Here is a 15475-nt window from a genome sequence, read left to right on the forward strand (position 1 = left end):
TTCGAGATTTACCCTGGTAGGAACAGTCAGGGGAAAGCTCAGTGTCTGAAACACTAATTTAGATGCAAGGTTTAATAATGTGTGTTTAGCGATGACCCTAAAATCTGCTTGCTCACAACTTTCCCCATCTGGTGTAATTTGCTTTCTCCACTTGGAAAAATGCACACGACAGCAGGCATTATGTGCCATGTTGTAACAGTGAGACCTCATCCGTCACATACTTCACCGAGGGAGGCTTATTTCTCATCCTGTCTCTACCAAGCTCCCAACCTCTAGTGGCATTTTGCAGTGCAGGTCTGACCAAGTACCCATGCCCCAGCCCAATACCACTTTGGAGAAGGAGACGATGGAGCCGTACCTTGTACCCGGGTTTCCGCCCTCTTTTCTTTGGGATCTTCACTGCTGGTAAAGAGCCAGCTGAAGCAGAATAAAGGTTATGAACTGCCATCTTCATAGGTGTGGAGTGAAGTGAGGGTCGGCCTCGCTTTCTCCCCGGGATCCTTTGAGACTGCATTTCTGCTGGTGCCAGTCTTACAGAATGAGGTGACAAACCGCTCACAGGCAGAAGAGGTGCTAAGAATTAGTCCAGACACAAAGCAAAACAAAAACAGAAGCGTTTGTTTGGTTTGCAAGGCAAACATGATCCTGTCTGGTGATTTTGGCGATACCTACCACTTATTGGAGGGGAAGACCAAATATGAAGGAGCTAGGTACCACTAGATGCATTTACGATGCTATTGGGCCTCTGGGGGAGTTGATTGTTGTAATTTCAAGGATGTTGAATTTCCATGGGGCAAGTGAAGTAGGGAAGATACTGGCTAGGCAAAGAAAACAATAGTTTCCCAGCTCCAAACACAGCTGATAATGTCACCAGCAACAAAATGACTTTGTCTGTGTCTCAGTTTCCTCAGTTAGTTCAACTTTGAACTGTTGTAACAATAATATTAAATAAACAAAGCCACTCTCTCATGTTCACTCCTATCTCTTTGGTTGAGTTATAAATTGTCATGATCTCTTTTTCTCTTGAAAGAAATTTAAAAGAAATCTAAATTTATCAAATCAATTGTATGAAAGTTGATGACATCCCTCTATCAAAATGTGGACAGAGGTTTACATAGAGATATGTTCATTTTAACATGATTTGTTCATTTTAACATGATTTAGAATTGCAAAATTAAAATGGATGCAACCCAAATAATAAGCAATAGGAGAATATTTAATATATCTGCAGAATAAAACAATCAACTAGTTAAAAGCCTTTAATGACACTTTTTGAACAACATGATGTTGAATAAAAAAAGCATCACACATTAAAATGACCTCAACTATGCAAAAAATGTGTATGGTAAAAAAGTGGAAGGAGACATACTAAAATGCCACCAAGGCAAAGATGGCAGGACTATGGGTAATTGTTCAGCAGGTACAGATACCTTTGCACAGATACCCCACATACTACAATAATCTTAGTATGGCACTAAAAATATGAATAATAAGGCCGGGTACGCCAGGCACACTGGCTTATGCTTGTAATCCCAGTACTTTGGGAAGCTGAGACTGGTGGATCACTTGAGCCTAGGAGTTCAAGACTAGCCTGGACAACATAGAGAAACCCCATCTCTACCAAGAATACAAAAATTAGCCGGGCTTGATTGCCCACGCCTGTAATCCCAGCTACTCGGGAGGCTGAGGCAGGAGAATTGCTTGAACCAGGGAGGCAGAGGTTGCAGTGAACTGAGATCACACTGCTACACACCAGCCTGGGTGACAGAGCAAGATTGTCTCAAAAAAAAAAAAAAAAGAATAAGCTTCTCAGGTAGAATTGCCTAAACCTTGAAGCAAGAGGTAGTTGATCAAACTTGACTCAAAGAACATAGTGGTATCATGAGCTCAGGGGTCAGACTTCCTGGAATGTTCAGGAATGTGATGAGTGAGGCAGAACTTTAGACTTTGATTCAGGGGTGAGAAAATTCATTTTTAAGGATTAGTGGTACCTTACAGTGGAAATGAGAGTCTTTTGCCCAAAAGCCTGTAGAAGTTGGGGAAGATGATGGGCACAGTCCCTACACCCTGGCCTGGGCCTTGTCTACAAGGACAAGATTGCTCTGCTCAGGACAGAAAACATAAAATAGTGGAAGTTCTTGAAAACATGATAGGAAATATTGGGTATCCTTTATAGATTTAAGGTCACTTTGTTAATTTTCTGAATATGAACAGTATTCTATCAATAATCTTGATTGTTCTTGGAAATACCATATGTAGTAAATAGAATTTTAAAGTATAAATTATTTTTTTGAATGCACTGTCAAATAGAAAACAATGCACTGTTAGATAGACAAGGTGTTTTGGATATGAATTTTTTTTTCTGTTCTTGTGAGTTTAAGAAAAATACTCGGTCTCACTGATTCTAAGAAGCATATTTTTCATGTATTAACATCTCTGAAATCAGGGTACACCCTACAGTGCATCAGAATTCCATAGGGAGCATTTTTTTTCTATCTTAGTAGTACATAAAATAGTGACAGGTGATATAACTAAAGGTATCTTGGAGTCAATCAGTTAGGATGAGGGACTATAAGCTCATTAACATGTAAACAAAAAAAATCATCCTACTTCTAGACTTAGTGCCAATAAATATACTCTACAGTGCCAATAAATATCCAAAATATTTGTTTTCCAAAAAGAGGCTACTAAAAACATTGAAGAACCACCAAATTTATTTAATAAGACTTTTGCTACATGAAAGTTGGTCCGAGTCTAATTTTGAACTATTCTCATCAAGTTTCTGCTTCTTCGTTATTATTTCTATAGACTTTAAACTCAGGAATTATTTTTTTCCTAGTTGAGGACATGCTTCTCTACTTTACTACTTTGTCTTTACTGAGGAGTAAAGACAACCTATCCACTAACATCAAGATCCGAACTCAACAAGAGAAAACCCATGATCAGGCTGGGTGTGGTGGCTCACACCCGTAATCCCAGCACACTGGGAGGCCAAGGCGGGCAGATCACCTGAGGTCAGGAGTTCCAGACTAGCCTGGCCAACATGGGGAAACCCCGTCTCTACTAAAAATACAAAAAATTAGCTGGGCATGGTGGCAGGCACCTGTAATTCCAACTACTAGGGAGGCTGAGGCAGGTCGCAATGAGCTAAGATCGCGCCACTGCACTCCAGCCTGGGTGTGACAGAGTGAGACCCCATCTCAGAAAAAAAAAAGAAAGAAAGAAAGAAAAGAACAACAAATCAACACTCACACGAAAACATCTATAAGCATTTAGGCAAGATAAACAGGTCATTTACAGTGGAAAGAATAAACAGGCCAGTTCACTTCAGCACCATCAGCCAGAAGATAATGGAGTCACCATAGTGGCATTTTTTTCCTGTTATTTATAGTTGTTGACACACTTGCACCCACCACAGGGCCTTGGCATTTGCAGTTCCCTTTGCCTGGAATGCTCTTTCTTCCCCCTCTAGTCCATGCCTCTCCTTCCTCAGTTAACTCAAGGAAGCCTTCTCTGACCCCACTAGGGTTTCCTGAGCTTAGAGTTCCTCAACTGAGACACAAACTCACTGCATGTGCAGTATCCACCATGGAGCTTGGACAAGGGAAGCCCATAGGAACATGAAGTTGTGTGACGTGCTGTGCCTCTGACCTAGGAGCTATCTGTCTTCCGCCAGCATCTGTGACACCAGGGCCGGCTAATTTGTTTGCTGTCAGAGAGGGTAAAATCTCAGACCCTTCACAGTTCTTCATATAGATTTCATAAGAAGTAGAAAGATTCCAATGAAGGAAATAATATTTCTTAAAATTTTGCTAATGTCCTTAAACAAGATTTGAATAAATAAGATTATTTTATTTTGGGACAGATGGGTATTTTTAAAATATAATTTTAATTAAATGCAATCACATTAAAAATCCAAACTGACTTTAGAAAAAGAAGGGCAAAACAAAGTCTAGTGAGGAAGATTTGCCCTCCTAGTTATTAAAATGTGCTATAAATCTCCAATCATGGCAGCAGTATGGTATAGGAGTAGCAACTGGGTCAATGGAAAAGTTAGTCCAGAAATTAAATGTATATTAAATTTCCATTCAAAAAATTTAGGAACATTTCACTTCAAGACAGGAAAGCGCAATAAATGATTTATGGACAACTGCCATTTAGAAATAAATAAAATTTTACCTATATTTTAACAAAATATTTTTAGAAATTTCCAACACTTAAATATACATTAAAAAAAGAAATATTAAAAAGTTCTAAAGACAATATACGTCAACATTTGTATGTTCTCGGAATGGGGATGAGCTTTCTAAGTACTGGATATTAGCGAACTTGGGAAGCAGAACTAGAAAGATCGATAGACATGACCACGTAAAACTCAAACACTTTCATAAAGCAAATGTAAAATCATAAAAAAGATTGAAAATAAAGCTAAGGAAACTATTTGCTACATATGGGAACAACAAAAGGTTAATACTGCAAATTATAAAAATTATAAAAATACTAGGTTGGTGCAGAAGTAGTCACGATTTTTACCATTGAAACTAATGGCAAAAACCGCAATTACTTTTGCACCAACTCAATAAAAGTGAAACTCACTCCCCCAATACACACAATAGAAAATGAGCAAAGGATACAAAAAGACAAGCAGGAAAGAAGGAAGGAAGGAAAGAGGTGAATTATTACAAGAAAAGATTGTGCACTTTATTGCCAACTCCCCCAAAAAGTAAATTAAGGTATCACTTGTGGATTGCCAGATTGATAAATGTGAAAAACCCTGACAATACTCATGCTGGTGAGGGGCTGATGCAATGGGCGCTCTCACTGATTGTTGGCAAGGGTACAAATTGGCTAGCCTTTCTGGAGGACAATTTGAAAACCACGTAAAAATTTACACAGTCACACCTCCTAATCCAACTGCATCACTCCTGAGGATTTATCCTAAAAAAAGAATCTGACAAGAGCACAAAGATACATGGCAAAGGATATTCTTTGCAGTATTCTTTATAATAGTGAAATACTGAGAGCAATCAAAATGTCCCTCAAAACAACCATGGTTTAGCATATTATTTCACATTCATAAAATGAAATATTTGTGTATATATATATACACATATACATGCATATATGAAGATTGCAAAATAGCATATATACTTTGATTCTCTACATATATTTTATGTATATAGATAAAGATAAATCTGCACATGTTTAAGCATAAAAAGATCTGGGAAAAGTAATCATCAAAAGGCTGATGACAATTGTGTCTGGGCAGGAAAATACTAAAAGATGCTCTTTCTTTCCTCTTTGTACACTTCTGCATTGTCTGAATTTTTTTTTTTTTTTTTTTTTTTTTGAGATGGAGTCTCGCTGTGTTGCCAGGCTGGAGTGCAGTGGCACAATCTTGACTTGCTGCAAACTCCACCTCCCGGGTTCAAGCAATTCTCCTGCCTCAGCCTCCCAAGTAGCTGGGATTACAAGCGCCGGCCATCACGCCCAGCTAATTTTTGTATTTTTAGTAGAGACGGGGTTTCACCATGTTTGCATGATTGGTCTTCAACTCCTGACCTCGTGATCTGCCCACCTGGGCCTCCCAAAGTGCTGGGATTACAGGCGTGAGCCGCCACGCCCAGTCACATTGTCTGAATTTTAAAAATCAGAATTAGAAAAATAAGATAAAGAGAAAAATAAGCAATGAATGGATGATTCTTACTTTCTGAAAGTTTCTACTGAAAATTTTTGCTTCCTGGAATGGCCTTTTGTTTTCTTGTTTTCTAACAGTTTTTGTTCTTGAGCCACAGAACTTCAGTGGCTACTATGTTAACGTTGCAAACAAAAGTAACAAAAAGGCAAAAAGGTCTTTATCAATCAGCAAAAATATCAGAAAAAGTTGTTCCAGAGCTAAGAAGCGCATCCACAAACAGATGATGGACAGGAATGTTTCCCCGGACCCCAGAAAGAAGCAGCTTGCCACCACCACCCTCCTTGACACCATCTCCCACTCCTTGACACCACCTCCCCACAGGTGGCAGCTGGGCCACTGCCCTTTTCCCAGATTCCCCCATCTCCAAAGACCTTCAAAGACCTCAAATGCTGTCCAAAGATATTATATCCATAGATACATAATTTAACACATCCAAATATATAAATCAGGCCGGGTACAGTGGCTCACACCTGTCATCCCAGCACTTTCGAAGGCTGAGACAGGTGGATCACTTGAGGTCAGGAGTTCGAGGCCAGCCTGGCCAACATGGTGAAACTCCCATCTCTAATAAAAATACAAAAATTAGCCAGGCATGATAGCATATGCCTGTAGTCCCAGCTGTTCGGGAGGTTGAAGCACAAGAATCACTTGAATCCGGGAGATCACGCCACTGCACTTCAGCCTGGACAATACAGTGAGCAAGACTCTATCTCAAAAAAAAAAAAAAAAAAATGTATATATATATAACTTGAGAATGCCCAGGATCCTGGAGGGATATATGAAACCTCTGAATTTTTCTGCTTTCAACTGTGGACTTCAGTGCAGTGAATACTACCTCAGTTCAGGTCAGATTTGAAAGCCATCTTGAAGCACAGTGCTTTAGTAGTCATTAAAAGAGTCTGTCCCTAAAACAGCCTAGTCATCAAGTCTCTAAGTCTCCAAGTTATAACCTTTAAACAGTTGTCAAATCCTGGCCTGAAATATTAAATCAAGTGATTTTCCGCTGGCTTCCTAAGTCTCCCTCTTCTTATCAAGCCAAGACTTGGCTGGAAATACTACAACAGAAAGCAAGAGTAACTAAGATCTGTTCTATTAATTTGGAATGACATTTTACATGTTAGCTTTGCAAATCTAATACATATCAACCAAGGTCCTGGCGAATCATGCTTCATCAAGATAAAGATCAAGAAATGACCAAATCCAAAGCATACTCCAATCCCATGGAGCCACTGAGTCATCCAAGAGTTAGTCTGAGACATGTATTCATGTATTTACTCATTCATTTACTAATTTGTCCAACAGATTTCTGTTGAATAGACAGTGAGGCTCAAACACTATGCTTAGGTACTCTGATGCCAAATAAAAATAAGACACATCCCGGCCAGGCGCGGTGGCTCACGCCTGTAATCCCAACACTTTGGGAGGCTGAGGCGGGTGGATCATGAGGTCAGGAGATCGAGACCATCCTGGCTAACATGGTGAAACCTTGTCTGTACCAAAAATACAAAAAATTAGCCGGGCATGGTGGCAGGTGCCTGTAGTCCCAGCTACTCGGAAGGCTGAGGCAGGAGAATGGTGGGAACCCGGGAGGCGGAGCTTGCAGTGAGCCGAGATTGCGCCACTGCACTCCAGCCCGGGTGACAGAGGGAGACTCCATCTATAAATAAATAAATAAATAAATAAATAAATAAATAAATAAATAAATAAGAAAGACACATCCCCTCAGATAGTCACTGTCTACAGAGAAGCAAACAAGCAAAGAGGCAATAATAACATGCAAGACAGGTGGTCTAACTGGTTTTGTATGAAATGCTATGAGTACACGAAAGAGGAGGGAGATTAATTCTTTTAGTAAGATTGGGAAGGGTAGGAGCAGGTGATATCAGAGCTAGGATTTTCCCGGGCAGAGCAGAGCAAGATAGAGGCACAGGGCTGGTGATGATGCAGAGATGTTTGGTGGTGCATGGAGAAGGGGTAAGCCAGCCCAACTGGAAGCAGGATCAATGGCTTCTGTTGTTTCTATGAGAAATGAACGGAGGTAGCTTTAAGGATGCCTAGCCTCTGCTGGACTCTAAGTTGTTTCCTTCTATTAACTGGATGGAGTGCGTTCCCGACCTTGGGGTAATGTTCTTACTCACTGTCATTTTGAAAACACAACCCTATCTTCTCTTGTTCTGGGACGCCATGTTGCCCTCACTGTGAGCCCATGTCTCCAGTGTCATTCTTCTGCCACCAGTTTCACCCTAATGCTTGTGTGTCTGCAGGCTGCTTAGGGCTGTCTGTGAGGTGGTTCCCAAGGATCAAAATGCACTTTGGCATCTGTCTAAAATTCCACCATTTCCAAGGTGGCTCAAACTCTCCTGCTTTGGAGGCCTTTCCTCGTCCACACACTGGTCTCTCAACTCCTTTACCACCCATTGCATGCACTTCCAGTTTCATCAAGCACTGATTACATGATAGCTTATACAGTTTTCCCTTTGTTTTGCACACGTAAGTGATATCTGTACATCCATGGAGGCCAGGGGCCATGTTTCACATGTCACTCTGCTCCTTACAGCCCCTGGTACAGTATTGCACCCACAGAGCACACCTGGCACTGGTGGCAACCTGTTCATCGTGGAGTCTAGCCATCCCACTGAGGCTGATGGCCCACAGCTGGAGTCAGAGGTGCCTTTGTATTTTAAATCTTTGGATAGAAATACATCAATATAATAGGATGTCTTTGATAGAACAAAACCTTCATACCATAAGAATAGGGCCACCAATATAATAATCTGTTAAATTGAAAAAAATAAATTCCTTTACAAACATTTTTCTCCAATTCTGATACTAAAATTTGACCAACAGAAGCTAAAGCCAAGACTCACGTGTACTCATTCTTAGCGTCAAATTTTTCCCTTGGATACTATTCTCCACCGTAAATAAATCCAGGAGCCTGAGTGTGGTAACTCATGCCTGTATTCCCAGCAGTCTGGGAGGCCAAGGCAGGCGAATCACTTGAGCCCAGGAGTTTGAGACCAGCTGGGCAACGTGGTGAGACCCTGCCTCTACAAAAAATACAAAAATTAGCCGAGCATGGTGGCACACATCTGTGGTCCCAGAGACTTGGGAGGCTACGGTGGGAGGATTGCCTGAGCCCGGGAAGTTGAGGTTGCTGTGAGCCAAGATCTCATCACTGCACTCCAGCCCAGGCAACAGAGTGAGGCCCAGTCTCCAATAATAATAATAATAATAATAATAATAAAAAAACTTAAAAAAATAAAACCAGGACTCGTCAGAGATGACTGATTTCACATCTTGGGGATAGAGAAGAGTCAGCATTAGCTTGTAACATATTATTATTACCAGAAAAAAGATAATTTTGAGAATATCATCGGTGCTAAGAGGACAAAGAAGCAACTTGTAACAATTTATGAATCAATAATAATAATAACCATAGCAATGTAGTCAATTGACATAAATTGTTTGTGATAAACAATGGGTTTTTTTTTTATATTCAAAAGACTTAGATAAGGCGCACCAGACTATGGTTGTACTTGTTTTAACACAAAAGAAGGGTGAGTAGAATAAAAGTGATTTAGGTGATTTTAGTAAGTATAGGAGAGCTTATGTATAGGTATTTTGTTCTGTTGAGTACTGATATGCACAGTCTAAATAGAGAAAGTTAGAGTTTAAGGCCAGCTGGACAACATGGTGAGACCCTGTCTCTACAAAAAATACAAAAATTAGCAACAAAAATTAGAAACAAACCCAGTTTCTGAATACAAAGAAACTGAAAGTAAACCAGCTTGTCCTGAAAAAAACAGGAATTGACCCAGGAACAAAAAGACCGGCTAGTTAATCTCAGTTGTCCCACATGATAAGCAGGCCAAAAGTGGTTCACCAAGCCGAGCGTAGTGGTTCACACCTGTAATCCCAGCACTTTGGGAGGCCGAGGCGGGTGGATTGCTTGAGCTCAGGAGTTCAAGACCAGCCTGAGCAATAGGGCATAACCCCATCTCTACCGAAAATACAAAAATTAGCCCAGTATGCTGGTGTGTGCCTGCACTCCCAGCTATTCAGGAGGCTGAAGTGGGAGGATTGCTGGAGCCTGGAAAGTTGACGCTGCCGTACTTGTGATTCTGCTGCTGCCGTAAGCCATTATTCTGCCACTGCACTCCAGCCTGGGCAACAGAGTAAGACCCTGTCTCAAAAAAAAAGAAAAAGAAAAAGAAAGAAAGGAAAAAAGAGGTTCAACAGAACGTTCAAGGGTGATAAATCCACCAAATATCTTTACAGGAGTTGCAAGGTGCGAACTTATTTCTTCAGCCTGTAGTAGATGAAGCTTCTAGATGTGTCTCGTAAGTATATGGAGACCAAGGCTCATGCACCTCCTTCTCCAGATGTGGAACTCTCAACTCTGTTGTTGGATGGGGGTACAAGGAGCTCCTCAGGTCCTTGTAATGGGCCCTCAGCTGTGAGGGAAGACTCTGAAAGCCTGTCAAATCCGTTCCACCGTTGGCTAAACCTGTAAAAGCTATCACCATTCTCAAATGCTAGAACCTTCCCTGCCCCCAAGAGGGGTACAACAGCCAGGGTGACAGAAAGCCAAGATTCATATATTTAAGGACAAGGAGGAAAGATAAATGAAGTAAGAACAGAGAATATGCACAGTGAAGTGGGAAAAACACCCATTCCAGGCTGCAGGATTCAGAAATGCTTTAGAATATTTTAAAGCATGAGCAATAGGCATGCCACAGAGGTAGGAAAAGTTTTCCTGGCCTGGCTCAGCTGTACCCTAAATCTACGTATTCTCTGGGGCCCGCCAGTCTCCTCAGTTGGCACAGGAAGAGGAGGAAAGACTGCTTCTAACTCCAGTCCTGCCATCAGGCCTGCTTATTGGGGCTGCCCCTGAGAAGGTGACCTCAAGGGAGCATGAGAAGGGAGGGATCCGGTCCCGGGGGGCTGAGTGTGCCCCCTCCCTGTTTCAGATGTCCATCCCTTCTTTTTAAATCAAATCCCACATTAACAGGCCTTACCCAGCACTGTGGAGATTGCATGTGGGACCCTGGGCTGTTTCCCGCAGCTGCATTTCTTACTTTTCTGCTCTTCTCTGCACCAAAGCAGGTGTTATTCCCCTAGTTCCTGTGACTGTCAGCTGCTGGATAAGTTTGCCTGATGGGAGGTGCTGGTCTGAGTTTGCCTGATGGGAGGTGCTGGTCTGAGTTTGGAGGTGGAGGTTGGGATGGGTGAAGCCCATCTTTGGTGAAATCCCCATCTTTGCTTGGCTAGGTCCCTGCTAGAAACTGCTGCTCCTCTATGGCTCCAGCTCCCTCTAAACAGGCCCAGACGGTGCCAAGCTCTGCTGGGTGACCTGGTCTTCGTTTCTGTCCTGCCACCTCCTGCCCCCGCCCCTCAAGCTTAGGGGTGGTTGCAGCTGCAGGAACGGTGGCTGAGTGCCCAGTCTCTTGTTTTGGCTCATCATTGTGCGACCATTTCCTGCATTAAATACTCAATGCCTTAAATACTAAAGAGATTTCCTAGTTAGACCCCAACAGACAGACATGAAAAGGACAGCATCTGCCTGCGCTTGAGACAGGCCAGTTCGTGACCAGGCAGAATGGGAAAACTTGTAAGAAAGGGAATTTCCTATCTTTCCTCTTATTTTAAAGGATGGAGTCTGTCTCTCTGTGGCCACACTTGGAGATACACCTGCAGGCAAAACCCATAAGTCAAGAGAAGGGACCCAGAGGACAGGGAAGATGCAGTGTTCTCTGCCACTGATGTGGTCAGCAGAATCATGGATAAAAAAAATGAGAGAGAATGACCTTTAAGATAAATGTTGAAATTTACACAGTGGCATGTATAGCATGCTATCATACAGTGGGTAAAGAAGATGCACGTAAGCGTTTCACATCTATACATGCATGTATGCTTATGGATGCATAAGATACCACTGGAAGCATTTTTACAACAGTAGCAATTGTCTCCTGCTGGGGTGGGGAGAGGAACTGGGGTTCTAAGGACTGGAGAGAGAGGAAGGACTTTTTTCTCTGCATACTCTTTTTTACCTTTTGAATGTTGTATATTTTTTAAAAAATAAAAACAATCCAATAAAGTCAATCTAAATGAGTGAGTGGCTCTGATATCCTCAGCTTTTGATCAGCCAGGGCCAGCTGCCCTAGTGCGTGGGAGGTGAAATGAGTCAGGTACTCTGGACCCTGAAAAGACTCCAAATCGCAAGCCCATATGTGGGGGCTGCACTCATCACGGCCCATGGTGTGTGCATTTGCCCTGACTGGGATCCTAATCACCCCAGTGGTTTGGCTGAGCAGACCAGCAACCATTTCAGTGGGTGTTTATGGCACATGAGGCATAGTACCAGGTGCGAGTGGACATGACCCTGGACTTAGGGGGCCAGACTTTAGTGCTGGCTCTACTCCTAGCTAGCTGAGACAGAGACAAGTACTTCACCGTTCTGGGCCTCGGCCCCATACTGTACAGGTTCAGATCTCTCAACTCCCTGTTAAACAAAGCTGACAGACACGCCTGGTTTATTTATTTTCTTTATTTTATTTTCTAATTTTCTTATTTGTATCTTCCTGGTCCAGAGTTGTATTTGAGTCAAGGAGTGCATTCTTCTTCTATGAGTAGGACTTTAAACAAACCCTTTAAGGGCTCAGTTTCTCACTTAGCAAAAGCAAGAAGAGGATCAACTCCCTGTGTCCCTTGTCCTAGAGGACAACACAAAACCTAAAGGAACAAGGTGACTGTGATCCGAGTGCTGTTGTGCCCCACTGCTGAGGAGCTGATCTCAGGCTGCAGCGAAGCAGTTTCGTAGCCTGCAGCTGTGCCCTTAGATGGGGTGAGGCAGGAAGCCTCACATCTCCTCAGCACCCAGAAGGCAGTGAGAAACATCTAGTGACAGCCTCCCTGGTGGATAGGGAGGTGAGTGGCCAATGGCCTTGTAGTAGTACCTCCCAAGCCTCCCACACTCTCACGCTCAGAGAGGATCACAGGTCACTCTTCCAGGACTGAGATCAGCCGTGGTCCAGCCTTGCCTACATGGCCCATGTGGAGATGTGCAAGGTCACCAGGGTGCTGTGGTGGAGCCTGTCCTCTGCACTCCCCTCCTGACTTTGAGAAGCTAAACAGCTAGTAAGGGAGAGGAGACATCTGTACATGATATGGCAGGAGGACAGTTCTGAAGCAACTGGTATCTCATGGATAATGACCTAAGAGCCCAGGATGCTCAGAAAAAAAGAGGTCCTACGAGGCTGAGGTTTTCCAGGGCCACAAAACAGCCAAGGGAAAGGCAGAGCCTGGGGCATACCCTGCCTGACAGCTCCTCTGCACCTCACCCTCACTAGCTCCTTGCAGCCTGGTACTCCAAGGGGTCCTTGGGGTGCTCCCCTTTTACTACCGACCCTAGAGGACACCTAGGACACCTAAGCTGAAGGCTCCCCTGTGTACAGCCCTGCAGTCCCACTTTCCCTACTCCTGGCTCATTCCAGAAGGCTTTCATTATTATTTCCAGGTCCAAGGAAGTCTTCTGGAATAATGAAACTGACCTGCTTCTAATCTGAATCAAGCTACAATGAGAACTCAAGTGAGTTGAATTGCAGCAGGTCTCAGAAGCTTCTAATTTGGGACCCCCACTCATGGTTTTGTCTAAGGTTGGAGACAAAGAAGTGGCATTACTTGTTCTTTGCTCAGCAAGAGGGAGCTTATCCTCTCTCCCACAAGCGTCAGTTTCTGCCTGAAATGTGAGTGGTTTCCCCCTGGCTAAATGAAAAACAGCCACCTACAAAAATTTGTGTTTCTCAAGGAAGTAGCTTTCCAGAGGCTCCTCCCCCACAGTCTTGCCTGGAAATTGCTACTTGGACAGAATCTTTCTATTCTACATCCTTCCTTGTGGCTGTAATTGACCCATTTCTATCACAGCACCTACAAGATGCTATTCTGTATATTGGCATTCCTGTCTCTCTGTCCTAACATGCCTGAGCTCCTTGGAGAAGGCTCTGTGTCTTCTTCCATGTATCTCTACGTCGTTCAGTGTCTGGCACATCCTAAGGATTGACAAATATTTATTAAATAAATGATGCATGAACAAATGAATGGATGATCAGTGTCCCAGCCCTCTTCCAGGACTCCTCCTACTCCTTAGCACTGAGGCAGCAGAGTCCAGCCCGGGGTACTTGCCTTTTGTTTTTAGTAGTGGCCACCAGGCTCAGAAATTTACCTGCAGAGGACTCAGCAACCACTTTCCAACAACAAGGTCCATTCCAATAAGACACAGAGCATCCCACGCTGCCAAGATAGGTCTTCACCTACTTCATCTCTTAATTTTCACAATGGTTTTGAGATAAGCATTACTGTCCTTGGATTTCCAGATGAGGAGCTAAGGTCCAGAGAGATTACATGAGATCACCCATCAGGGGCAGAGGGTAGATTCCACCCCAGAGCTCTCTGCATAACTCCCTCCAGCTGTCTCCCTTTGTCAGCCCTGGACAGAATTCAGAGAGCTGGCACAGAGCTGGCTGGGGGACAGGAGAGAAATCTGATCCTTCAGGCCACATCTCCATATCTCTATAGGATATAAAGAAATGGGACTGATACAACATGAAAGCTTGGATGGTATAAAGTAACCCAGTCAACTCTCTGGGCATGAAATAACTGGATGAATAGAACAACACAATTATTTAGTGCCTACAGAGCTGATCCAGATTTTTTTTGAAGATTGCTAAAGGGTGGTTGCGGGCAGCAGTAAGACAGCAATTGCTGCGAGACACTTGTCTCTGCTAAGGAGGCAGCAGCTGCGACTGTCACTCAGCCTCGGCACTCACATCCCACAGTGTAAGGAAAGACACCTTAGAATGCAGCTACACACACACGTATATATATATTTTTGCAAACCACTATTTCCTGTTTTGTTCTCTATTTATACTTTACATTTAGTTTTGAGAAAGCGCTGGTGGTTTGGTGTTTGGGTTGTTTCTAGTTCAATCTTTATCTATAAAGCAAATTCTCTTTTCAAGATGATTTTTTGTAATAAAAACCAACTGTATAGCTAGATTCCTTTCACATACTTTGCTAATAAAAATTCCTACAACTTCAACAATAAAGCAACAAGATTCAAATAACACAAATCACAACTCTCCAAGTCGGCACCTCACCAAGTAGGAATCCATTCACCAGTCTTGTGGGGGTGGGGTTGTGAATTTCTCAAGGAATTCCAACACAGACATTTTCACACGGATTTTCAGGCATATAGATGCTCATCCTGAAGTACAGAAATGTGTAACTATGATACCTTCATATGATACTCTTTGGAAAACACTGAAGTGTCTAAAGCACTTTGTTACTGCTATATAATGACACATAGCAACTCAATGTTTGCCCTCCAAGAACTGTCTAAGAAAGACACCACCTCGGACCCAGGGGAACAATCAGCAGAAAATAAACATGAAAACAACACCAGAACCAAAGCCTTCACCTCTTGTGCAGGTCAAGGAAAGATGCATTTAGAGGTAAAAGGCAAGAGCAAGTGCACAGTTATCATGAAATGATTTTGTTTCTCCACATTTGGTAGCTGAAAGCTTTGCTTCCCCAACAGACAAGGACCGTGTTTCTGCAAGGACCAGGAAAGCTGGCTTTGCATTGCAGTGGGCAGTAAGCAGAATAGCAGAGTGACTCTTGGGTATCAGCGTCCTGCCCTGTCAAACAGAGACTTCAGTACTTGCCAGGGCCATGTCACCAGGCTGCCATAAGGATCCCATGAGAAAATGACCATGAGAT

The 15475-nt window shown here is 42.9% G+C and overlaps 1 protein-coding gene across 5 annotated transcripts in view; it reads right to left on the reverse strand.

Annotated features, from left to right (window-relative positions):
• The window catches only part of SCML4 (Scm polycomb group protein like 4), a 120529-nt gene that overhangs the window by 68131 nt on the left and 36923 nt on the right, over positions 1–15475 (reverse strand). For all 5 annotated transcript variants that reach the window (XM_055260507.2, XM_063630712.1, XM_055260517.2 and 2 more), the window contains one exon: positions 359–573. In XM_055260507.2, coding sequence (XP_055116482.1) covers positions 359–573 — 215 coding nt within the window. The remainder of the gene's footprint in view (positions 1–358; positions 574–15475) is intronic.

This window comes from Symphalangus syndactylus, chromosome 2 (genome assembly GCF_028878055.3).
Source record: "Symphalangus syndactylus isolate Jambi chromosome 2, NHGRI_mSymSyn1-v2.1_pri, whole genome shotgun sequence".
NCBI lineage: Eukaryota > Metazoa > Chordata > Mammalia > Primates > Hylobatidae > Symphalangus > Symphalangus syndactylus.